This window comes from Metopolophium dirhodum, chromosome 1 (assembly GCF_019925205.1).
Source record: "Metopolophium dirhodum isolate CAU chromosome 1, ASM1992520v1, whole genome shotgun sequence".
Lineage (NCBI taxonomy): Eukaryota > Metazoa > Arthropoda > Insecta > Hemiptera > Aphididae > Metopolophium > Metopolophium dirhodum.
This window is the reverse complement of record NC_083560.1, coordinates 95,864,829-95,889,798: the sequence shown is the minus strand read 5'-3', so window position 1 is coordinate 95,889,798 and position 24,970 is coordinate 95,864,829. Positions and strand designations below refer to the sequence as shown.

General features: G+C 30.3%; 1 protein-coding gene and 1 pseudogene across 1 annotated transcript; one reads left to right on the top strand and one right to left on the bottom strand.

Annotated features, from left to right (window-relative positions):
- Nucleotides 1-2,078: 2,078 nt before the first annotated feature.
- LOC132946815 (uncharacterized) lies at nucleotides 2,079-13,312 on the bottom strand (annotated as a pseudogene).
- Nucleotides 13,313-18,501: 5,189 nt separating this feature from the next.
- LOC132934463 (uncharacterized) lies at nucleotides 18,502-20,789 on the top strand. Its single transcript, XM_061000764.1, has 2 exons — nucleotides 18,502-18,921; nucleotides 20,172-20,789. Exons 1-2 carry the CDS (start codon nucleotides 18,502-18,504, stop codon nucleotides 20,787-20,789), a joined length of 1,038 nt encoding a protein of 345 aa, XP_060856747.1.
- The last annotated feature ends 4,181 nt before the right edge of the window (nucleotides 20,790-24,970 follow it).

Genomic DNA, 24,970 nt, shown 5'->3' with positions numbered 1-24,970 from the left:
ATGTTTACTTTATCAATTTAATAATAATTATTTGAAACATTTCTGGTTTAGTTGTGTATGCTGGTTGATAGGACAGACAAATAGCATTAAAATAAAATGAAATTTCATCAAAATGTTGTACAGTTTTGAAGATACATACACAAATTGCGTGATAGGTATAGTTTTGATGAAACAAAAGCTAATTGCCAATAACTTAAAAAATAAAAAAGTTGGACCCACTCTTTAAAGGGTATTTATTCATTATTTTTTGGTATACTTTAATATGATGTTGGCCGGTCAATTCCCCCCCGAAACACATTGTAGAATACACTAGTACATTTGAAAAAATGGTTTGTTAAATTTATATTTTAAACTAAAAAAAAAACAACTTCTACTCTAGCTTAACTTACTATTTTCACCAAACTAACTTCTATCTAATTTTGAAATTTGGTAAATTTCAGAAATTAACTTAAAAGGTTGTCCATTAACTGACACCGATTCTGTTTCAATAATCATATTAACTGTCTAATTTTGTATTAAATTTAACACATGAGGTGAACAAATTATATAGGTACTTAGTACATTAGTTAGTTAACTAAACATAATAGGTACAAAACATAAATGACTATGCAACAATAAATTGATATTGATATTAGTTTTAGAGACACAATAAACTAAGGAATAACTGACTAATATTTGAGCAACTATATATATATTTTATAGTTGTAGGTATAACTCAATAGTATATTTTAAACAATTAATAGATGTGTTTCATGAAACTGAAAAAATTATTGGGAGTAGCTATTACTCATATTTTTAATATTATGTTGACGGTCAGTCACTACTATAGCTATGTAGTATAGAAATCAATAGTCATAACTCATAATACTATAAGTCGTACTATGATGATGACTGCTATAATAGTATTTAATATTTAAGTCATAAAATAATAATATTATGACTCATTGGTGGTTCTACCACACCAACAATTTTAGCGCCCCTCATTATTGAAAAATTTAATTTGTAAACAAAACTGTACATAACTGTACGTTGACTGTATGTGCCTGGTATAAGTCCTAGAGCAGTAGCGTTTCTTAAAGCTTCACCACATTGATAATTATCTAGATAGTATCATACTGTTACTTACTAATAATATGGGTAAAAAAACCCAAAAGCCAGAGTTGAACCAAAAACATTAAGTATTAAAAAATATTTAGTTTTTATAAACACTATTGTACTTGTGCATCTATGGATCTATGGATACACAATTTAGAGTGTCTCCCAGTTGTGTTCAAAGGTAATTTCCGTCAACGTGTTCATAATATTTTAAAACAATTGTCAATCCACTGATGACCAGTGTAAAATAGATTAGATCCATTTTTACCAGAAAATAGTTGTGTTTCTGACAATTATCGTCGACCTAACCTAACCGTTATGGCGATAAAATTGTTTTTTTAGTCTGAACGGAGCTTTACAGTAATAATAATAATAAGAATACAAACTATAGGTACTTACCGAAAACGTATAAAAAATAACTCTGTATAAAACTAGAAAACGGATAAAAGTCTGTATACAATGAATAATGAAATAGTAAAAATATGATAATTACATTATCGAACGTTACGTTGTTGCAGGGGCGTCATTTCAGCTTTTGAAAAGGTGGGGCAACTTATTAAATTTGCCGACTTCATAATATAAAAAAAAATTTAGGTTACCTATGTATTTAATTTTATGGACGTATAGACTATCAATAAAATATTTTTTCGGAACAAAACATGTAAGGGATCAAAATTAGTAATGAATTATGATGACATGATGATAAACAATAAAGAACATAAAACGTTTCAATTTACCCAATTAAATAACAACATTAAAGATAGTAAAACATTAATTCGTTTACTTACAGGATTAGTTACCTATCGGCTATCAATAAGTTTATTGGAATAATAATATAAATCTAATTAAATAAATACTTATTATTTAATTATTTGTATATTTAATACTTTACAGCAGTTAAAATAACTTACAATGAAAACATAAAATTATCGTAAATGTAAATTATGTAAATTAACATAAATTAAAATTAAAAATTAAACGCATTAAACTATTAATGGATATCTTCGATTCTTAAGATTAGCAAACATATCGACAGCTTCTTCCAAGTTAACATGACTCTCCTTCAACATTAATTACCATTAAATATTAAAACACATAATCTTTCATCCCCAGTTGTACTTCTTAAGAATGATTTAACGCGTTTTAAAGAAGAAAAAAATCGCTCATTGGTAGCTGTAGTGACAGGCAAAGTTAATAAAATAGTCAAAAATTTTAGTGTTTCTTTAAATGCGCTTGTAAGTTCCGATAGAGTTTTAAGTAGGTATAAAATAAATATCTGATTTTAGTATGTTTTTATAATATATATTTCTTTCAGTAGGTTATCAAAGTCAAATTATTTAATAATTACTTGTTTTTGGAAATTTTTTCGAGCTAAATCAAAAGGATTATTTGGTGCTCCGACATGTTTAACCCGTACACGTTTTCCTCCATGTATTTTATTTTCGTGTTTGCTACGATAGTCGTCGTCAAACACACCGCCACAAATCAAACATTCTAGTTTAATTCTTTTTCTTTTTTTTTAAAGAAACATCACTCATTTTAATTACTAAGTAATAAACCACAATCACGTTTGAGTTATGAGTACAATATACAAATATATCAAATAAACAAACACGTTACGTCGTTACACCGTCCAAAACATAAGCAATTTTTGACTATCATCAATTGAACACATATTATTATTCTAAATTGTATAATAATTAATAACAATAATAAAAGTAATAATACTAGTAGTACTGATTAGTGGTTAGATGTCATCATGGATTATGGAAGTCGGCAATTGGCGTTCGATGTTATCTACACTAACAATTTGTTGTGAATCCATGATATCTATTTTTAGAATTTTTCTTGTTTTGCGCATTAGCGATTATCATAAACCGAGGAGCCAGTGTTTCCCAACATTTTAATAAACCATAAACCATTTAGATTATTTGATTTCTCAATACAAAATAGTAAATACAAATTTAGTATTTACAGATTTTAGCATTTGATCACCGGACAAAGAATTGCCGACTTTTTAAAATTTCTTAGAGTAGGGCATTTGCCATAGTCTGCCCCCCCTCCCCCCCAAATGACGCCTCTGCGTTGTTGTTCGTTGTAATACGGTTAAAAGTTATAAACGAAAGTAATAAATCACGGACAATCGACGCTAGACATAATAACGCATGAGTAAATGACGACGCGGCGCGTTGTAGCGTGGTGGGGAGTGCGATGGTCTTGGACTGCATGGGCCATGGATGATTGTTATTGCGTTATATTCGATAATTCGGTATTCCCTGCATACAATTAAATACCTTAACCGCGAGTGAATACGGAAATAACATTATTTTGTCGTCTCTGCGACTCGCCTTACACATTCGCAACATAATATTTATTTTATCAAGATTTACTTTTGCTCGAAATTAAACTACTCGTTTAATTAAGTCATTCAAAAGTGAAAAGAGCATTTAAGTTAGTGTTACACGTAGGCAGTACCAAATTATTGTTTACGCACAGCACATCCCTGAAAATTGTTCCTACAAAATATACTAATACAATATATTTCATACTAAAATTTAAATAGTATAATAACAAAATATTAAAAACAGTGGCGGTAAAGTCTCGGCGGTGTATGGGTACCATAGGCCGTAGGGGGACCATAATATTATGCCAGTATTCCACTCACGCTCGGCACAACTATAAGATACACTGGCTGGCCTTTACTCACAATTCATCCAGTACCCGTAATATACCAGTATTGAGTCATTACTAGCCCAGAGTACTAGTTTTCCAGCACTAGTGTAGTACTGGATAATTCTGTGGCCAATACTGTGCCCGTAAGGGCCTGCCAACTTTTGGGTAGCCAATGCAGGCGCAGTACTACGCCCTTTGCCAATGTCGGCGTAAGACATAAATTTCCAATTGGGATAACTATTATGGCACTTTGAGTTAAAAAGTCGACCAAATTGTTTGCATTTACACCGATTGGTATTACATAATAATATATATAATACACATAATGCCCAGCCAATGTATGAAAAAATTGAGTATTAAAATTGTCATTCTTACATTGCCCAAAATGTTCGGGTATTGTCCGGGTTTCTTACTTTGCCCGTAACATATATATATAAGTATATATTATAGTTTAACAGTGTTGGGAATTATCTAGATAAGATTTTTTGAAAAAAATTATCTTTTAGAGTATCTAGATAATTATGTTACGATTTATCTAATGTTCATCTTAGATAAAAAATTGGCTTATCTAGATAAATATTATAGTACCCCTACACAATTATAAAACCAATGTTACTAAAATTCTTAAATAATATAAATTATTTATAAAATTAGAAGAATTTATTTCTTGTTATTATTGTCAACGACGGTATTACGATAATACGAGAACCTGTGTGCGGGCATGCACTATATATCGTTCTCTACTAGCCATAAATCATGAGCTTATTACAATTAATTAGGTATAGGTTTATTTCCCCATCCATTTCAAAAATAAATTAAAATTAACTTCGTAGAAATGAGAACGCACCAGAACGCTGATGAAAACCGGTTGAACCTCTGATAACGATGCGTCGATGCGCGATGCAGTGCGTTTTTTGAAATAGTATTATAGCATATTATTTCATAAGACTAAATTTAAAGTTAAGACAATTTAGATCAGTACCCCTCATAGACCATAGTCCATAGTAGTATAGTTTATTACCCCCTCAATTCTCATCGACCATAGTAGTATAGTTTAGTAGCCTCATATTTTATTTAATCAGTTGATTACCTATACCATCATAATTTAATATATGTAAATTTATTATACTAGGTAATGTTCAGTATCTAAAATACATAGGTAGATTTATGTCTTAAATTTAAAATAGGTGGATAAGTGGATGTCACTCTGCTGTACAGTACGTTACAAGTGGGTCACTGTAATGGATGGTGTTAAATTTGAATTCAATGATATAATATCATTGTATAAGAAAAGCGATTCTGAGCGAAAACGGTCAGTCAGCCTATGATTTTACCTAGTATATTTGATGATATTATTGTGAATAAAGTAATTTATATATAACCTATTTACGTGGAGCCTTGTTTTAAATTTTCAATCCTTAGCCATAAAAGTTAAAAATTTATAAATTTTTAACCTCAAATTAATAAATTATAAATTTGATAAATGTTGTCAAAATTTGAACTTTGAATGCTTATAAAAAAAATTGTGCCTATGTATTTTTAATATTTTTCAACTGCTATTAGAACGATATATCAGGAGCCTTATATTAAATTTTCACGCTTTTTTACCCAACAAATAAAAATTTATTGATATTCATAGAAAAAAAAAACTAAAAAAATTGAAAACTGACAATGTCCGTAAACAGCTCAAAAAGAGTCAAAATATTTTCAACATTTTATGGTGTATAGAAAATGCTAATATAAACATTCAGTAAAATTTTCAAGTATCTACAGTCATTCGTTTTTTAATTACAATAAAATAAGAAAATTGTTACATGAGAAATCGAGTAAATATCAAATGTTGTAAAAATATAAATTTCAGACGCTCATCAAAACTTAATTTAAGTTTCTTCTAGACATTTTTTTGTTTGATAAAGGTAGACAAACTTATGGATAATCTTGTATTACATTTTCAAATCTTAGATTTAAAAAGAAAAATTTTTATGAATTCTCAACTCAAAATAATTTGCTATTTTTCGTGATTTTTCCGTATTTTGTCAAAATTTGAACTTTAAATGCTTATAAATAAAAACTGTGACTAAGGATTTTTAATTTTTTCATCTGCCTTTGAAACAATAACCTAGGAGCCTTCTATTAAATTTTCAAGCTTTTTTACTCAACAGATAAAATTTTATTGATATTTATAGAAAAAAAAACTAAAAAAATTGAAAACTGACAATGGCCGTAAACAGCTCAAAAAGAGTCAAAATATTTTGTAAATTTTATGGTGTACAGAAAATGCTATTATAAACATTCAGTCAAAGTTTCATGTCCCTATGGTCATTTTTTTTAGAGTTACACCAAAAACCAAAATCGATTTTCTCGAAAACAGATTTTGCGTAAAAATTCCCGTTTTTCCTTAATTTTTCTTTTGTTTTTCACGTCGCGTTTGAAAACTACTGAGAAGTTTTTACTTTTGACACCCCAAAGTACCAACTAGATTCACTTTCCTATCAGAAAAGTTACTATTGAAGAAAATCCAAGCACTTTTACTGTCCTAAAAGGTGATGACAGACACAAAAAAAAAAAAAAAAAATAAAAGCAAATAAAAAATTAAAAAAAAAACACACATCATTGTAAAATCAATACATTCATCGCCTCGCTCAGAATCTAAAATACAATATCATTTTGCTACTTGATAGTAGCAACTTGCTACTATGGCTTGATTTTTAGAAAAATGTAGGTATACTTATATGGTCACAAATCCTATATTTTTTACTTAACAAATTAATTTTGTTTTACTGGTATCATAGTTTTTACTTTTTACAATGAAAACTTAATATACATAAAAAAAATAGTCATACACTCATACATCACGATTAATCAAAGTACCTATTATAATATGTTAATTAAATATATGATACTAAAACAACTTTGTATAAAAATTAAAAATAATTAGATCTCATTTGTATTTAAATAATAATTAATGTCTATGTTAATACTATCTTAATTGTTTCAAAAATTAAAAAATTTTAAATTTCATTTTTAACATTTAACCAAAAAATTAAATTAAATAAAAAATAAAAATTCAGCCTCGGTGTCGTGCTGTGAATACCACAAGAAACATATAAAAATATGAACACTAATTCTCATCGACAATCAACTTTTATTTTTATTTATTACTTAATACACTATAAGCGCTCTAAACATAGGTACAGCCAACCTAAAACGTATACTTTTTATATTTATAAGAAATTATCAAAATTATTAAAAAGAGAACAATTATTATAGGTAAACGTTACAATTGTAACATTATAAGTTGTAAGTTGTAATTAATTTGATCTCGATGTACGTGGCTGCTTATGATTGAAAAGTTTGACAATATTAGGTTTTGTTTTTGACAGTTGGAGTTGCAAGTCAGTTTCTACATTGATGTGGCTGCGGTATTTGGTTTTAGTTGTAGTGTAAACCGAAAATCCTAACTCAAATTTTCATAAGGTTCAATTTGAAATAAATAAAAAATAAAAAAATATTTTCTTATGATCTGTGGTGTTCTTGAAAAATAGGTAGGTACTCGCGGTACATGAGTCACCGCAGTGCACTGTTTGGGAACCCCTACAGGCAAAAATAATAGTTCCAAGACAATAATTAAAACTATAGTAATATATTTTTTTACTTAATTGTCTACAACAATTTACGTAGTGATAGTAAACTTTTTATTAAAATTATAATAAATAAATTCATTATTATAATATAATATTTTTAATACGGTATAATATACTATCTGCGTCTCAAATTGATAAGAACAGGTTTCTTGCGTGTTGAATTCGAACATTTCTAGGTTCGGACGAAAGTTATACCTGTTAGTTAAGGCTTTAGCCAGAGATGGTAGCGAGTCCAGACCCCCGACCCCCCTTCCGATTTTTTAGTTAAAAACATATTTATACTTCCCCCCTCTCCGCCAAAAAAAAAAATTTTAATTAAATATATATATTTTGCATTTAATATAAAATGTTTATAAATTTTGCGTTTGACGTCGCCTTTGTGAGCTCTAAATTGCCTCTATTTCGATTTTAAGGGTGGTTTCTGACAACACTTAAGTCCTCTTAAGGTATTTAGTTTTTTTTCAGATGTACGATAGAAAAAGCAGGTATCTACAGAAGAAAATATATTTCTAAAATGAATAGATAAAAAGTGTGGGTCATGAATAAGTTGAATTTGAATTCAATGATATATCATTCAATTATTGTATGTGAAAAAAGATCGTGAGCGGAGATGAGTAATGAGTATAATATTATTTTGGTAGGCTAATTAAATTTTTTTTCGAAAAAATTGCATTTATTATATTATTAATATTTCATTATTACAATATTATCAATAGCATAATATATTATTCTTATTAATGTTTGAGTTAATGCGGCATTACCGTAGAACAATGTGAATAGGTGCATGGTATAAAAAGACAATAGTATAAGAATTTGGTAGATCAAGTTTTTGGTAATTGGTTTCATGCATCTACGTTTATTCGTTTTTGAATTAAAACAAAATAAGAAAATCGTTTGTTGAAAATCGTTATTTCCCCTGTAAATGCGTTTCCAATTTTGTCAAAATACTAACTTCTAACATTCATTAAAAATTATTGTGGATTCACGCTCAACTTAATATTTTAATTCCAGTAATAATAACTTATTTAATAATAATAATAATAATATTTATTGTCACCAAATTATCACCCTCATCCGAATTTTGAACTTTAAGGACTTTTTTTTGTCTCAATATTTAGCGTGCAATTGGCGTGAATTTGCGTGACCTATTTCGAAACCGTAAACCCAAAGCCCCAAGTACCGTGGGCTTTTCCCCTTTATTGCCATTTCCCCAGCCCCCCCCAGACGACAAAAACATTTTTTTTCGAATATTTTTCAACGCCAATATTTAGCGTGCAATTGGCGTGAATTTGCGTGACCTATTTCGAAACCGTAAACCCAAAGCCCCAAGTACCGTGGGCTTTTCCCCTTTATTGCCATTTCCCCAGCCCCCCCCAGACGACAAAAACATTTTTTTTCGAATATTTTTCAACGCCAATATTTAGCGTGCAATTGGCGTGAATTTGCGTGACCTATTTCGAAACCGTAAACCCAAAGCCCCAAGTACCGTGGGCTTTTCCCCTTTATTGCCATTTCCCCAGCCCCCCCCAGACGACAAAAACATTTTTTTTCGAATTTTTTTCAACGCCAATATTTAGCGTGCAATTGGCGTGAATTTGCGTGACCTATTTCGAAACCGTAAACCCAAAGCCCCAAGTACTGTGGGCTTTTCCCCTTTATTGCCATTTCTTTAGCCCCCCCACCACCCACCAGACGACAAAAACATTTTTTTCCGAATTTTTTTCAACGCCAATATTTAGCGTGCAATTGGCGTGAATTTGCGTGACCTATTTCGAACCCTGCATTCAAAGCACCAAGTACCAGGAGCGATACCATTTTTTAGATATTTCTCCGCCCCCCCCCCCTAAATGACAAAAAAATTCTTGGGCTTTGCAAATACGAAATACGAAGAACATACGAAATAATTTACGAAAGTTATAAACTATATAAATATATAGGTATGTATTTATTGTTTATTTATGTAATAATATGTTTTTATTATTATGTAATTATAATTTTGTTAATAAAACAAAACCATTTTAAATTTGAATTTCAATTGTACCTACCTAACGTCACTTTGCCTATCGCCTAAGCCTACGGGATAACCTAGCTAATCAGATGATTTTTCCTGCAAAAATTCGAGCATTTAAACTGTTTCTACTCAGCGTCGAAGACTAAATTAAACATTATTTAACCGTTTTAATTCGTATGAATATTGTGTGTAATAAACCTTAAATCGCTTATTTGTACCTACGTATTCGGTGAATTACCATTTTTAGTATCAATAATATTATATACCTACATAATGTAGGTACTCAATTATATTATATCCATACACTTTTTAAATATTATTTATTAAAAGAAAATTAGTGATCTGACTGTTATTATATTGCATATAATTAACAAAATTGATCACAGAGATGACAATATTATGGTATGAAGAAAATTAATACATTAATAAATATATTAATAAAGCATTATATACAATTGAACGTTAATTATTAAATGTAGACTGTAGAGTATATTAATCATTATAAAATCCAGTATAATATCATAGTATTTAGCATTATAATGGTCAGTTTAATATAATATTGTCTTTTATTTATTTATTATTATTATTATTATTATTATTATTATTATTATGTATGTATTTTTGAATAAATTAATTGAAATCATACTACAGAATTGTGTTTATGTTAGGCTATATACGTGAGTACCTATATTTATTAATGTAGATTATAACATTATGCTAAAAAAAATAGCCGTTTATACCATTCATTTAATTTAATTATTTTAATGGTTATTGGTTACACCGTTTGTGTGGTTAATTCAATATTGAATGATCAATATGATAGAGTACTCATAGTAGTTAACTTACCTGTCAATAGTAACATTTATGTATATATATAGTATGTGTAGCAGTACAGTCAGACTGATGTCTGATACTAATGTTGTCGATGAACAGGTATATACCTATATAGTATACTATATATTACATTACATATTATAACATGTAAGCTACTCATGATGTAACTGAGTAGCTATTTAATTACCTCTTCTAATTTATTATAAAAAGTATTGTAGTACCTATATTATCTGTAGGAGTATTCGGAAGTTGTCGATCAACGTCTCTGTAAAAACCGTCGTCTACTTGAGCTTAAATATATTATAAATAAAGGTCTGTTTGGCTACCGAAGACAAAGCAATATGTACAATAATAATAATAATAAAAGAAATATTTAAAAAGTGTATGGATATAATATAATTGAGTACCTACATTATGTAGGTATATAATATTATTGATACTAAAAATGGTAATTCACCGAATACGTAGGTACAAATAAGCGATTTAAGGTTTATTACACACAATATTCATACGAATTAAAACGGTTAAATAATGTTTAATTTAGTCTTCGACGCTGAGTAGAAACAGTTTAAATGCTCGAATTTTTGCAGGAAAAATCATCTGATTAGCTAGGTTATCCCGTAGGCTTAGGCGATAGGCAAAGTGACGTTAGGTAGGTACAATTGAAATTCAAATTTAAAATGGTTTTGTTTTATTAACAAAATTATAATTACATAATAATAAAAACATATTATTACATAAATAAACAATAAATACATACCTATATATTTATATAGTTTATAACTTTCGTAAATTATTTCGTATGTTCTTCGTATTTCGTATTTGCAAAGCCCAAGAATTTTTTTGTCATTTAGGGGGGGGGGGCGGAGAAATATCTAAAAAATGGTATCGCTCCTGGTACTTGGTGCTTTGAATGCAGGGTTCGAAATAGGTCACGCAAATTCACGCCAATTGCACGCTAAATATTGGCGTTGAAAAAAATTCGGAAAAAAATGTTTTTGTCGTCTGGTGGGTGGTGGGGGGGGCTGAGGAAATGGCAATAAAGGGGAAAAGCCCACAGTACTTGGGGCTTTGGGTTTACGGTTTCGAAATAGGTCACGCAAATTCACGCCAATTGCACGCTAAATATTGGCGTTGAAAAAAATTCGAAAAAAAATGTTTTTGTCGTCTGGGGGGGGGCTGGGGAAATGGCAATAAAGGGGAAAAGCCCACGGTACTTGGGGCTTTGGGTTTACGGTTTCGAAATAGGTCACGCAAATTCACGCCAATTGCACGCTAAATATTGGCGTTGAAAAATATTCGAAAAAAAATGTTTTTGTCGTCTGGGGGGGGCTGGGGAAATGGCAATAAAGGGGAAAAGCCCACGGTACTTGGGGCTTTGGGTTTACGGTTTCGAAATAGGTCACGCAAATTCACGCCAATTGCACGCTAAATATTGGCGTTGAAAAATATTCGAAAAAAAAATGTTTTTGTCGTCTGGGGGGGGCTGGGGAAATGGCAATAAAGGGGAAAAGCCCACGGTACTTGGGGCTTTGGGTTTACGGTTTCGAAATAGGTCACGCAAATTCACGCCAATTGCACGCTAAATATTGGCGTTGAAAAATATTCGAAAAAAAATGTTTTTGTCGTCTGGGGGGGGCTGGGGAAATGGCAATAAAGGGGAAAAGCCCACGGTACTTGGGGCTTTGGGTTTACGGTTTCGAAATAGGTCACGCAAATTCACGCCAATTGCACGCTAAATATTGAGACAAAAAAAAGTCCTTAAAGTTCAAAATTCGGATGAGGGGGGGCTGTAGAAACGTTTCTACAGCCCCCCCCCCCCACTTTGTTTACATTTTTAAACCTGACCTAGTGCCACGCAAATTTCAAAACCAGTCACGCCAATTCACGCTAATTGCACGCTAAATATTTAACCGAAAAAAAGTTTGAAATTCGAAATGGGGGGGGCTGGAGAAACGTACGTCCTTGATTGTCGACACATAATTGAAACGTTGTAGACATCCTCTATTAGTTGCTGACATTATTTGACTTTCAGTAAGGTTATTACACGCAACCAAGATTTTATTTTTTAAATCTGCTAGATTAACTGGTGGATCTGCGTAGACTACTGTTTTTAAATGTCCCCACAAAAAAAAATCAAGTGGTGTAATATCTGGAGATCTTGCTGGCCATTCAATGGGTCCATAGTGCCAAGCCATTTTCCCACATATACCCGATTCAAGTAATCTCGAACAATATGCGCATTATGAGCAGGAGCTCCGTCCTGCTGAAAATAGAGGGTTTGACGAGTAGCTAATGGTAAATTTTCTAACATTAATGGTAAAACATTTGTTAAAAATGATAAATATCGTCTCGCAGTTAAGTTTTCTTCATAAAAATACAGACCTAACAATTTTCCACCAATAAGTCCACACCAAACATTAGTACCCCATACAGTTTGGTAACGATTATCCACTGCCCAATGGGGATTGACATCTGACCACATACGATTATTTTGTTTATTAATAACTCCATTGTTCGTGAATTTAGATTCATCAGTCCATAATATCTGATTTAAAAATAATGGTTGTGTATCGATTTGAACTAGTAACCAAGCAATGAAATTTAACCTTCTTTCTGGATCTGCAGGTCGTAAATGTTGAACTAAGTCAGGTTTGTAAGGATGCATTTTGTGTTTTTTTAAAATTTTATGTACAAGGCCAAATGAGATTCCAACTTCTCTACCAACATGTCTAACCGAAGATCTTGGATTCAATCTAATGTAAGCTAAAACTTGAAGTTCCACATCTTCATTAATATTGTTTTCTCTAATTTGTTGGTTACGGACTACTTTTACAGAAAATGCTCCATGATTAATCAATAATTGTTCTATCTTAATAAAAAATGTATGCGGTGGATGGTACCGACCTGGGTATTGTTCAGCATACATTCTTGCTGACTGCCGAGAATTTCTATCGCATTTACCATAAATTAATAGCATTTGCACTTTTTCTTTGTTGTTCATTTTAACCCAACTAATCGTACTAGTATGACAACCAGCATAAAAATGATTCATTTTATCTAAACTTTCAAGTATAAATTTAATAATCACAACGGTTTTTCTACCTATAAACAATTACAAATTAATGGGTAGATTTAATTTATCGCTTAATGGTATTAAACATCTAATAATACTGAATATTAATGTGCAATAAATGCATATTATTGTTGTAACTTCTGATTATCTAGTATTAAATTATCTGAATAACTATATGTAAATTAAGATTATCTTATTATTTAAAACCTCGATAACTTCATATTTTATAAAATAACTGTTGTAATCAATTTTAATTAAATAATTTTATATCCATATTATGTTAATTGTAAAAATGTATTATTTATTAAGATTTGAATGGCTCTCATTCAGTCAATTTTAGTTGTAAAGCCATGGTTAATTGGTCAAAATGACTTAAAAAAATTCAGTATATCCGAATTTGGTATCAAAAATACCAGTTGCTATTAAAAAAAAAATAAGTTGCATTGCGCATGCGCGTACTGAAGGGGTTAAAAATTTGAAATTTATCTGAAAATGTGTATTTATATACCACTAGCTTGTAAAAAAAAATTTTATTTATTCAAACATAATCCGGCCGAGAAATGCAGTGTTCCCTAAATTGGTGAACACACGGTATATATATAATCGTAAGTAAATGAAATGTTAATATAGCATATTCTGTGGATTATAATATACTGGTATAATTAGAAGATTAAATAGAATTATTTGATAATAGTAATTAATTTTAACACGAATTTAACTATTAACAGTGAAAAATATATTAATTAATTTCTAAATTAAAGTATAGATTATTGAAACAGAGCATTATTTATATATTTTTTATACATCTTGAAACTCTTAAAGTTATGAATATTAAAATTATAAATAGTACAGTATTGAATGAATTTATATCTAGGGCTTTGTTGCCCAAATACTGTGTTCATTTTAGGGACGACGACATTAGTATTAACCTTAAAGCGAGTATTGTAATTATGACACGAAATATCAATACATTTTATCATATTATAAAATAGTAAGCAAATGTTTTTTGTATACAGTGATTTTAAATTTAATATCTTTAGCTCTTTGTATAAATTAACTGTAGGAAATAACGTAGGTTTATTAAAAATAAATTTAAGAAGTGAGTTCAAAGTGACTTCAAGATTCGTAAAGTGAGTGTGATATGTCCCTCCCCAAAAAGAAATACCATAAGAAAGAATTGATTGTATTAATGCATAGTAAGTTAATTTTTTTAATTTGAAGTTTAAAACAGATTTAAGAGATTTATATACATAGAAAAATTTTCTAAGTGAATTATTTAAATAGTTTATATGAATATCCCATTTTAATTTATCATCAATAAATATTCCAAGATATTTAACATAGTTTACTCTTTTTAATTCACTACATTTGCATACATTATTTTTAGTATTATTGTTGATACAACTATTAGTATGAGCAATGATTTTATAATTATTTAAATGTATAGATTTTTGTATACCAAAGTGAATGTAGTTAGTTTTTTCACTATTAATCTCTAGTGAATTATTATCTAGCCAGCTTTTAACAATACGAAAACTTTTCTCAGCCATTTTATATAAATTATTTATACACGGACTCTTTAATAAGATGACGGTATCATCAGCAAAACAAATTTTGTTTCCAGGAGAATCTTGATTAAGAAGTCCATTAATGTATATTATGAATAATATCGGTCCTAATACGGTACCTTGTGGCACTGAGTAATCAATTTCTTGTACATTACTATAATAATCATCTATTTTAACTCTTTGTACTCGACCATTTAGGTATGACTTAAATAAATTATAAGCAGCACCTCTTATTCCACAGTAATACAGTTTTTCGAGAAGAATTGTATGATCAACTGAATCAAAAGCTTTCTTAATATCTAAAAAAATTCCAAGAACATGTTGCTTGTTATCTAGATTTTCATATATATATTGAGTGGTTTTGTATAGCGCATTATTAATCGAAATATTACTTCGGAAACCAAATTGATTATTGTGAAAAAAATTATGTTTGTTTAAAAAGTCTAATAACCTACTTTTAAGGCACTTTTCAAATAATTTAGACAGAGTTAAAGTGAGCGATATAGGCCTGTAATTCGAACATTTACTTTTATCGCCATTTTTGTAAATAGGTATAACTATAGATTCTTTAAATGATTTAGGGAATTTCTCATTAGAAATAAAGCTATTAAATATTATAGATAAGGGTACAGCTATAGCATTTGACGTTTTTTTAAGAATATAATTAGATATCGAGTTTTCAGAAAAGGAATTGAAACTTTTAATACTATTTAATAGGTTAAGGACTTCAAGTGTTTCAATTGGTTTTAAAAATATAGTTTCAGAAATATAACAGTTTTTGTTTAGTGTATCAAAACTTATAGGTTGGAAATTGCTAATCTTAATATTATTAGTACGCTGCCGACTTTAGAGAAGAAACTATTAAACTCGTGTGCTATGTTTTGCTTTCCAGTTATTTTTTCACCATCGTTATTTCTTAGATTGCTAACATTCGATTTTTTTGATTTATTAGTGTATGATACATCTTTAATTAAATTCCATATTTTTTTAGAATCTGAGCTCGCAAGATTTATAAGATTTTGATAGTAAAGGTTCCTGGCTAGCTTAATTGTACTATTTAATATGTTCCTATATTTAACGTATTTACATTTAAGTAACGTATTGAATGGTTGTTTGAGTAATTTCTTATATAATTTTTCTCGATTTCTTATTGACGTAATTAACCCTTTAGTAATCCATTGTTTAATTTTTTTATTTTTAGATTTACAATGCTTAATATTGGTTGAGGATGAATTAATAAACGAATTTAGCACCTGATTAAATTTTTCAAGCATATTATCTACACAATTATAATGATTTAGCCAATCCCAATTCTCGGTACTAATTAGCATATTAAGATGGTCAAAGTTAATAAGGATCCGTTCAGTATAATTAATACTATTGTTTCTATCGATGAGAGGCGGTATCTCGTTAATAATAATAGTGCTAAAGTGATCAGTTATATTACATTTAAGGATATATGCAGTAAATGTACTACCATTTATGATAGCGTGATCAGCTATAGTCTTAGATTGTTTTACAAAAATATGGTCAATACATGTTTTAGAATTACCATTAACTCTAGTGAAATCGTTAATTGCAGAGGTAAATCCAAACTTGGCCATTGTATTAAGATATGCATTAGATTCGAATGAATTGGAAAACAAATTGATGTTAATTATATCACCACAGATTATATGATTACTTTTAAAATCATTATCTGAAAGATAGTCATCTAATGAGGTAATAAACTGTTTAGTATTATAACATTGTGACCGATATATACCTGTAACTATATACTGAAACCCACCTTTATTTACTGATAATTGTATTGAACTGCAGTTATCAACAATTTGAGTAGAAATGTTGTCAAATGTACAGTCATCACTAATACATAGGCGTGTCTACGGTGGCAGCCTAGGGTGCCTGGGCTGCCCCAGCAATTTTTGAAAGGTGCTGGTCAACCGAGCTTCAATCAGAAGGGTCACAACATTTATTTTTTTTTTAAACTTGATTTTTTTGTGTGTATAGTTATAATTGCCATTTACTTACAAAGATATGTTCAACAAAATTAGGTAGATAATATCTTTATTTAACATGTATTGTCAAATTAATTTCCTGACTTCAGAAATCGGAAAAACCTACTATAACGACTTGAGGCAGACGACCTTGAGAGGTAGGTATTATGTTTAATTTGTATCTAGGTGGTGTAATCCAAGGCTGTATATGAATAATATTTCTGAAGTTACTGTAGATTATTATTGTAAATAGATAATTCAGACTTTTTTTAAAATTATATACATATTTCACTGTGGGGGGGGGGCTTAAAAAAATACGGCTTTGGGTGTATAGGGCTTTTTTTGGTTCACTAATAAGGTCATTAGCTAGGCTGCCCCTGCCGATGAAGTCTAGTCACGCCTATGCACTAATAAGTACGGAAACCCCATCCGATTTATTTATTAATCCTAAAGAATGAAACACTTGGTATCCATTAATTTTTATATCACACTCGTCTTTCATCCATGTCTCACTTAAAACTATTATATCAAATCTGTTGTTTATGGAACTTAGGTATGTTATTAGTTCATTAATATGTGCTTTAAGGCTACTAATGTTCATCGAAAATACACTAATACAGTTTTTATTAAATTTTATATCGTCAATATAATTAACTGATATAGTTTTAACATTGTTAATATCCATAATATAGTTAAGTAAAAAATTGATATCGGTATTATTCATATTTTTCATAAAAATAAACTAAAATACTAAAATTGATTAAGTTTTTGACTAACGATGAGGCTTAATTATCATTCCATAGTTGATCAAATGATTTTTCGGTATCAATTGCCATTAATTGGGACAGATTAGTAATACGCGTACCATACATACCTTATACTTATTAAGAACCTTGTTTTTCATTTATAATAGTTTGCCCACAAACCACATTTTATTTTATAACAAATTGACTTAATGAGTAATGTAGGTTATATATTTAAAAATTACACATCAAAGTATACAAATAAATTATACACCCATATATAAATAGAAAATATCAAATATGTTTGTAGAAAAAAATTATTTACAGACCTAAAAATCATTTTTTTGTCTTGAAATTTGTCGTATTACTACAGTCGGCCAAGATAAAAATGATAATTACATATTAGTTAGTGATTAATGACAATGTACAGTAACGTCAGTAGGTAAGTAGTTAGTAAAGATGTAACGATTATATAAATATGATTTAGTTTCAAAATTATTAACATTGTGATAACTGATAACCCTGGTCAGTCTCAACTAATATATTAGATTATTAATTATTTACAATAATATTGTAATTAATAGTGTATCTAGCTAGAACCGGCCACAGTCGCTATGCGAGAAATGTTTACTTGGGTAGGCACCACCTACCTACCGCGCGCGTCGTGAAGTTAAACAGTCCTGCGACGAACAGGGCGTCACAAACAACAAAACACAAAATTGACGAGTGGACAAATTAACAAAAACGAACGAAATTTAATAAAATTGCCAGTTACAGGGCGCAAATCATCGAAGGAAAGCACAAACAGGACGCCACTGATTCAATAATAATATAGGTAGGTGTATTAATATATTAACGCCATGAACGGAAGTGATTGCGACGAAAATAACGCATGTGTCCTGATGCCGCTGAAAAAGAAACGCTGTCCGCGGGAACCGGAAGAAGACGGCTGTCCACCGGCCCACGCTGCTCGGTTCGAGGATTCGGTCGAGTGGAAGTGGACGAAATGTACAAGTGAAGGCCTATTCCGGACACTGGGCCGGTACTACGATGAGACGTGGTTTCCAACCGCGGTCAACGAGTGGTGTCAGCTGTATTACCGGTGCAACCACGCAGCCGACTACTGGTGTCACCGAGACGAGTGGCTGGCCGGTGACGAGGAGATCCGGCTGGCTGTGTGGGCTGAGGTACTTAGACACCGAGACCAACACGACGCAGACCGTTCCGAACAGTGCGACACCGACCTGATGTACGTCGACGACCGAGTGGACGCCGCCAAGGTCAGTCCGTTATCACAATGTTAAGGCTTGTGTATACATATTTTTCCGTTAAGACAGGCGACTTGAACGCCTGACAAATAATTTCTTCACCCTATTCCTGTGGTTGATTTGATAATATATTGTGTATCTTACATCCTTTTACACTTGTACGCGTGGTTTTTTAATGATTATAAATCAACTAGCTGTCCCGCCCGACGTTGTATAAGACAAAGATTTGTATTTTTAATAAATATATTTGTACAAGATGTATATGCCATATTTATATGTAAGTTAACCAATTGCAACTATTTAGATAAAGAAACAAAATTTGCTTTTTTCGTAAGCTGAAAAAAAATCATGCTGATAAAATTTAAATAATACAAATTTTAGATTATATAAGTGTATCTTGGTTTCGGTGTATCTACCTACCTAAGTTCACAGCTAAATTTGCGTAGTTTTGCGAACTAATTCGACCAAGGTGGACAACTAATTTGTGGTGGATTGGATTTTGGATATAGCAATAAATTGATATAAATCAAACGTGGTTGAAATTTTAATTCTTTAAACTTTCCTGATATCTCAAAAAACAATTTTAAATTAAGTAGTTTTTGAGTACCTAAATAATATATTAATATCTATAAATATACATTCATCTCTTATTTAAATTAAAACTATTAATTAATTTACTATACTTTAGAGGACTTTAGTTAATAAACTAGTGAACCAAAATTGATAAATTACACCATCAACATTTTCAGAAAAAAGTTTTACTAGAATCCATTAAAAAATATAGTTTTTGCCATTTAAAACAATTCATTTTGATTTTTCTGTTGATACAACTACTGAACTACGTACTTAAAAATTTTAAAATTGGGATAAAAGAATGCGTCTTGGTAAAAAAAACACTTATTTTTTTCAAAATTCCATATTACTATCAATTTATTGATTCATAAGCATTAAAAAAACCACCCATATAACGCTAGATTAAAAATTCTGATATTGTGTACCCGGGGTCCTATTTTTTAGTACTTGAAAATACAATTATTATCTGAAAGTGCCAGAACGAATTTATGTACCTACTTGTTAGTTATTATGTTTAGTGGGTTATCTTTTCTTGATAACTAGAGTTATTTTTATATAAAAAAAATGTATGTTCATATAATTTCACATTAGTGCCATATAATTTTTGTTCAATAATACCCAATTCCACCTATTTGTATTTTTTAACGCGTCCACGCACCTTGTATACTGACTGCATATTATTGTTATAGATAATGGAAATACACGGGGCCCTGAACGAGGCCAACGATCGGATCGACTTAAAGCGTAAGGACGTGCAATCCCCCTGTGTTGAGAAACCGAACGCCGCAGAAAGGAAACGGGCGGAAGTCGAAGCGGCCGAGATAGCACTGGCCGACCCGGACGAGGAACCGGACTGGGTGGAAATGCGGCGCAAGATGCGCGGCTCGTTTGCGGCATTAAATCTGGCCCGGTGCGATGTCAGCGCCGAACTCCTGGACCACATCATGATTGAGCTGTGTAAGTATTGGGCAAACGCGCCGGAACTAGAGCACGAGATCGATCCGCTGCTGGAACGGAACATCATGCGTGAGGTACAAAATTTCCGATACAAACTCTTCAATGTGGCCGTCGAGATCGAACCAGAGCTTGAAGAATCGTGCCCGGAAGCGGAGGAACCGGAACCGTGCTGCATACGACCACGGTCGTCATCCCTGCCACCGCCACCGCCACCACCGTCACCCGTCTGCAAGAAACCGAAACCTAGAACGGCGAGCTGCCGCATTCGCAGACCGGCCACCAACAAGTTGGCTGAGGCCAGGGCTCGGCAAAACCGTGAAAATGCGGCCATGGGTCAATGTCGTAGGTAAATCCACGACCGACCGATATTTAATAGTCTAAATTTTACTCTCAAGTTGTAGGCTGGGACAATGTATATTTTAATAACAAAATTAAATTTTAAATTTTATGATATCTCACGTGTATTTTATCGAGTGTAGAGTATTCGGTGGAACGGATTTATGGGGATGGCGTCAAGTGGGAATCCTATTGGATGTTTTCAATTAGGATTTGAATTTGTCGTTTACTATCTACTTTATATTGAGAAAACGGTCAACCATTTCAATTAATAATAATAATAAGTTTTGGGTAAGTTACTTTTAATAAGTAATTAAGTTACTTTACTCGTTACTCAAATAAAATTATAATGAAATTACTTAGTCTTCCACGCAAGATATTCATAGGAAACCTATTTGAAGGAATCAAATTAAATAAAAAATTTAATTAACTGTTCTCATGATATAGGTGCATTTAGACATTTAAAATGGCAAAACCATTGAAAACTGAAATGTGGCGAGTTAAAATCAAATATATATAGGTACATATTAGATTGGTAAACCGTAAACATAATAATATCCGCATTATACATATATTTTTTTCAATTCGCAATAAGTAGGTAGGTACTTAATAATTCGAAACTATAATGCGTTATTCTATAGAAATTGCTTTTCAAAAGTAATTTCCATTACATTTTCGTTACTAGGAAATAATTCTAATGAAATTACGTAACGCGTTACAAGCAAAGTAACGCCGTTACAATAACGCGTTACTTTCGTTACGTTACTCCCCAACACTGATAATAGCTTAAATATTAAATTGGTACAAGCCCCGTATAAATATGCTCAAATTATTTTTATAAAATTCTATTAGGTATGCAAAAATTTATAAAAACATTTAAAATGAAGAATAAATATAGAAATGAATAATATAAATATTATAATTACCACGCATCGACACCGTGTTATATAATAATATATAAATATCATAATTAATTTGATTTCCAATAGTGCCTTCTAAAAGTCAAATAAGTGCTTGTAATTAGTAATATTTGAATACAATTCTAATGTTCGAACAATATTCTTCTTAATTTTTATAATATTTTTATAAGTACCTATACACATACCACTTTATAACGTCTGTAACTTTGTAAGTACAAAATAAAAATAAAAAAAGTACACGTATTTTCAACTATAAATTATATTTGTATGAAATGTATTTCACTTTGAAATGTATCATAATTATTTATAAAATATTAATTGTATAAATATAAGTATGTTATTTAAAAAGTACGAAAATAGTTCAAAATACTTTTTCAGTATTCTAAATAAAATGTTGAATACTTAGGTATCTCCAAAGAAACGAGTACACAATGCGTAGCCGCGTAGGCATTAAAATAACAAAACAAAGTAGTGTTGACACGATAATTTATTGTGCTTGAAGAGAATTAATCAAATGAATAAAATATACACATTATTTTTAATGAGCTAAATTCCGCTCTGACAACTTGGCCTTATCGTTACTTGAATCAACATTATTTGGTAAAACATAAATTTGAATGTGAATAGTAAATTTCACTGAATTGATACTTAACAATTTTAACAAAAATATTTTGATTAGTATTATAATTTATAAGTACATGCTTAAAACAAGTTAAATACATTTTAAAATACACCTACCAATTACAATATTTTTACACAATTCTTATTTTAGTAAGATTAAACCAGTAAACGTAATACAAGGATAACTAAACTTAACTTATTATTTATAAGTTACTCTAATCCAGGTTATTGAATTTGCTTTCAATCACAGGTCATAAAAAACAAGATTTATTAAGTCTTTCTGCATTCATATTTCATATAATATAATATAATATTATTGTTACATTTATAATAAATAGAAAAATATGTTGAACAGGTAGGTATAAAGTATTTGTTTATTGTTATAATATTATGTCTATGACATATGTACCTACTTTTGTTAACGTGATTACTGACTACACAAATGTTGGCAAAAGTCATTAAATAAAATTAGCATAGTAATATCTATTTATAATTATTACATTGGTCTTGGCTTAAATTCATCAGCAAGAATAGACACAAATTGGAAACGAGAGATAAAGCCACAATTTAAATCTAGAATTTGGCAATCAACAAAATGTTTTTTTGAATAAATTGTATTTTTATTCGGTTCAATTGTATTGCAACTCCGTATCGAAATAACCGTTTCCGTTTGTATGGTCTTCAGTATTTCGATAAATTTGAAAATGTTTGGATGGGACTCATAGAAATTTGCACTGAACTGGGAATGGAACGATTCACATGCATCAATTGTGTAATTAAAACTAGAACTTTGATCTGCCCAGATTTTGGGTGGAAAACACGAATTTTCGTCGATATAGTTTTCCACCAGACAGTCCAAAAAGCGTACTAATCTGTCGTCACATGGCTGTATCTCGGCGAGTTCGGTTGCAAAACAATCACCCACCCATTGTTCATCTAGAAATGGCAGTCCGAATAATTTTGTTAGATAATTACTTATTGGCGGGCACTGGACGTATGCAGTAGAAAGCCCGTGCCGATGGATCATTCTGTACCAGGCTTGTCCTAGACGAACTCTGCAAATCTTAACCGTAGTTCGTGGCCAGATTTGATGCACTGCGTTGTGTAAATTTTTCTCAAAGTCTACGTACACGATTTTTATGTTGAATTTGTGGTTGAAAATCATACAGTAGTTTTGAATTGTTTGGAATACTTCTTCGTATGAACCTTGATACTTGTTCGGTAACAGTGAAAACAACACCGGAATGCAATAGTTGTTCTTTAAAACATAGACCGTAAATAATATATATAAAATATCTTTTCCATATCGCAATGTGCCATCCACATATAATGCATCTGACTCACTGATAAATTTCATATTACTTTCAGTACAAAATATTATTATTTCTTTTTCTTGGTCGTTTAATAACAAAAATTGATCATTTTCATTTGTTTTTATATTCAAAACCCCTAATTCTGCATGCAATTCCCGTCTGTTATGTGGTAATTTAAGAATTGCAGAATAACGTGAATTATACATATTTGTGTTAATATAAACAACATCGGTATATTTTGTAATTATATTAGTACTGTCAATCGGATTTTGTAAATGGTAAAGCAAAGACGGATGAGAACCGTAGATATCATAAACAGATTTATGATTTGATGAGTTACTTACATTCTGATCATTTATTATTCGTACCGGATCCGGGCTATGATTGTGTATCAAGTTTGAACTTAAAATATAACGACTATTATTGAAACATTTGGCATAAGCTTGACATTCTCTGTTTGCAGTACATATATAACTTTCAACACTATGAGGTAACATTTGATGAAAATCAAATTTATAGTTATTAATTACAACAATTCGTTTGGTTTTTGCACTCATAATATTTGTACGGTAATGTAACATACGGTATGATACGGTGTGATTAACACAAATACGTAAATAATCGTTGTTGCGAACACGCGGGCACAATAGGTACTGATTGACTAAGAGTAAATATTTTTCAGAACTAAAGGAATACGAATTGAAATAGACAATAGTTATCACTTATCATAAAACACTATAGTCGTGTATATTTTCCTTTGTATTTATATGTACCTATATCAAAGCATTCGAAGCCAACACCGTTTTTTATAAATTTGAAGATAACCGAAAATAATTTAATACTATAGGTACATATTATTATAACAATATCTATTCGTGTTTATAACTCGATATGTTTACTTATTGATAAACTTTGGCATTATTATTTTCGGAGTCATTAATAATGTTATATTCTATTGAACCCAATTATTTTTAATTCACGACTGGATTTTAAATATAAAAATTATTTGTTTAGGTGCCTATATCTGCTTATTTCAACATAGATTATCTGTATAATACCTAGTTGTATTTAATATTTAATAATATAGGTTCATATTAATAAATAATTATGTACAAAGAGACCTCGAAGGTAACTTTTTTTTTTAATGTATATGTTATTAGTTATTACACATAAAATGTAACGAAATTTATTTTCGTTGTCAGTATGTATCTACTCTTTATTTTTGTGGTATTGCAAAAATTAAATTTATAATTTGGTTATTTAATTTATGTGAGTATTTCTAGTTATACAATTAAATAATTTTAATAATACCTATATTGCTATTTAGGTACCTACATTAAA

Bases quoted from the DNA above. Each gene is read 5' to 3' on its own strand.
- LOC132934463 (XM_061000764.1), top strand. From the start codon at position 18,502: ATGAACGGAAGTGATTGCGACGAAAATAACGCATGTGTCCTGATGCCG. The intron at 18,922-20,171 runs GTCAGTCCGTTA...TTATTGTTATAG, and splicing joins ACCGAGTGGACGCCGCCAAG to ATAATGGAAATACACGGGGC.